Consider the following 3,050-nt stretch of genomic DNA (forward strand, 5'->3'; position numbering starts at 1 on the left):
CATGCTCTGGAAGTAGTTGGTGATATCCCAGGGGCTGAAGAACGCCCCTGCCACCTTCAACCACGTCGTCACGGAGAAACTCCGACCGCTCCGCAAGTTTGCTCCGTCGTATTTCGACGACGTGTACATACACAGTCGCGCGACCGCGACTTCCTCGGATGTGGAGGCTCACCGGTCACACCTTCGACAAGTGTTCCAGGCACTTCGAGACGCTGGTCTCTTTACCAACCTGTTGAAGTGTCTCTTCGGGGTCCTCGAGATTCTGGAGCTCGGCGATTACGTCGCGTCAAAGGATGTCGCGACGATCCGTCCAAGGTGGACGTCATCAAGTCTTGGCCGACGCCAAGTTCTGTGCCAGAACTGCGCAATTGGATGGGCTTCGCGACCTACTTGCCCAAGTACTCGGCGAATTTCGCCGACCTGGCTTGTCCCATGACTCGCTTGCTCGGCAAGGATGTCCCATGGGAGTGGACACAAGAATGGCAAAACTCCTTCGAGTCGATCAAGTCGAGCCTCACATCGGCTCCGATTCTGGCTTTGCCAGACTATTCCAGACCGTTCTTCGTGGTCTGCGACGCGTCGGTTCGAGCCATCGGCTGCTGCTTGATGCAGCGCAATGCATTGGGCAGGGAGCGCCCGGTATCGTTCCAACCCCGCCAACTTCACAAGTCTGAGAAAAACTATCCAGTTCACGACTTGGAGATATTGGCGATGTACTACGCCCTAAAGAAGTTCCGCATTTACCTCTTGGGCTCGTCCGAGTTCGAGGTCTACACCGACCACGCATCGCTCCGCACGGCGATCAACTCGCCGCACTTGTCGCCGCGCATGTCGCGCTGGCTCACTTGTCGCCGCGCATGTCGCGCTGGCTCTCGTACTTCTCGGAGTTCAACCTTAAGGTTGAGAGAACAAGCCGGGCGGCGACAATGTCGTCGCGGATGCATTGTCCCGACTACCGTCGGCTGAGGACGTGCAGTTGTCCTCCATCTCGTCGGTCTCGTCAGACCTCTTGTCGCGCATTCGAGCCGCCTACGCGGCTGACGTGACGTTGCGCCCCATCATCGAACATCTCTGAGACGGTACCCCGTTGGCCTCGCGCGTTCCACAGCGCGAGCGTTACTCCATCCACGAAGGACTGTTGCTTTACGCCACGAACATGGCTGTCAACAAGCGCGACGCAGTCCCTGCGACCCTTTGCTCCGGCAGGCAATCCTGCACGAGTTCCACGACGCGCCCAGCGCCGGTCATTTTGGCCGTGAACGGACGTTTACGTCGATTGCTCGCCACTTTTGGTGGCCGCGTTTGTACAAGCAAGTGGCTCGCTGTGTCGCGTCATGCGACATCTGCCAGACCGTCAAGGCCTCCGCATCGACGCGAGCGCCTCTTCAAAGTCTGGAAGTCCCTCATGAACTCTGGGAGTCCGTGAGCATGGGCTTTATCTTTGGCCTTCCTCGCGAACAGCGAGGGAACACGGGCATTTGGGTGTGCATCGACCGAGGGTCGAAACATCTTGTGGTCGTCCCCGTCAAGGGCACCATCACAGCGGAACGCTGTGCCGCCCTCTTCTACGACAGCGTGTATTATCGGTTCGGACTTCCGTCGTCCATCGACATTGATCCACCAAGCGACCAAGCGACGCAACACGTCCGCGTTCACGAAGTCGTGCTCCGACGCACCACCAGCATCACGTGGTGAAGGGATCCCGGTGGGCCCCCGATGGACGCGAGTACTTCCTCGCGCTTCCGAACCGCACTACACAATGTACGTCAATACAGGATATTCCAGTCGACTCCCCGCTTCGCATCGTCTGTCAATCGTACAATAGTGCTCGAAGATCTGGCAAGCGAAGTCGCGACCAGCCGAGGCAACTCGGCTCGACACTTAGCGTTATTCGCTAGGTGTTCCATCAGCTTGCGCTGGTAACGGAACGCGTTGGTCAAAGGATCCAAGGCAAGAACGCGTGCCCACCAAAGACCAACGTATTCCCAGACGGTCTCGTCAGCCAACGGCTGAATTCGGACCATGATCACGACGGCACCATCGCGCCGTCTTTCGGAGCAAATCTCCGCGAACGCTTGTTCCGGACCTTTCCACCGCCGCCGTACCCGGCGTCACGATCAAATGCTCCCCACGCACCGCTCTTCCTCGCCACTCGACAGTCTCTTTACGAAATTTTGAAGGCCAGGACTCCCCTGCCAACGACAGAATCCACAACGGGAGGCTCTACAACGGTCGTTCTCGATCATACTGAAGTCAAGTCTAAGTGTGGGAGGATGTAACGGGACATCCAGGTATTCATCCGGATATCGAAAGGCCGCATGGCACTTGGTGCCAGACCTCGCCCATCAAGCCAGCCGCCGGCTGCTGGTTCTGATTCACTGATATATAAATAAAACTACATCACAATTACTACCTCTGTCCGACTTCAATTGTCGTGATTCATATTTCCTACTTCCGGTTTTGATTGTCGTGATTTCACATTATTGGTTAAAATTGAAACTCAAACAGTTGCATTGGTCAAAATTATCCTTGGATCACAATGTCAAAGGTCGGCAAGCCGAGCAGCAAGGTACGTGTCAGCAGAACATGTCAACGACTCTTCCAGCTCACCGCGTCGACGCTTGGCTTCTTTGCCAATGTGCTGCAGCTTGTACTTGTTGCTTCCACCAGTCTCCAAGATGCACTCCATGACAGTCTGCAACGTGTAAAACACGTTGTCCAACGACACCGCGAGTACGTTCGTAAACGGATTCTCCACGTTTCTGATCAAATCGTCCACTGTGTAAGCGGGCATCTTCTGTTGTAGCGCTTGGATCGAGTTGAAGAAGCCGAGGTCAAGGATGTTCAAGTCCGGGCTGTTTGCTGGCTGCTCGCCAAAGGCGATGCGGTGACCGTTCGACACGGTCGCGGCAACGACATCGGGGTCAGTGGTTACAGCGTGGGGTGTTGCGTTGTCGTGCTGGACCACGATCTGTTGTACGTTGTGCGGAAACTTCTCAAAAATGGCAGGAAACGTTTGATCAACAAGCATCTTCTTGTACGTAGGCTTC

General features: G+C 55.8%; 1 protein-coding gene across 1 annotated transcript in view; it reads right to left on the bottom strand.

The window, feature by feature from the left end:
• Nucleotides 1-2,542: 2,542 nt before the first annotated feature.
• H310_08358 (hypothetical protein) overlaps nucleotides 2,543-3,050 on the bottom strand; it is a gene marked incomplete at both ends in the record, with an annotated part of 13,801 nt that continues 13,293 nt past the window's right edge. Inside the window, one exon of the mRNA XM_008874064.1 lies at nucleotides 2,543-2,992. Coding sequence (XP_008872286.1) covers nucleotides 2,543-2,992 — 450 coding nt within the window. The remainder of the gene's footprint in view (nucleotides 2,993-3,050) is intronic.

The sequence above is a fragment of the Aphanomyces invadans genome (assembly GCF_000520115.1).
Source record: "Aphanomyces invadans strain NJM9701 unplaced genomic scaffold supercont1.17, whole genome shotgun sequence".
NCBI classification, from domain to species: Eukaryota; Oomycota; class Saprolegniomycetes; order Saprolegniales; family Verrucalvaceae; genus Aphanomyces; species Aphanomyces invadans.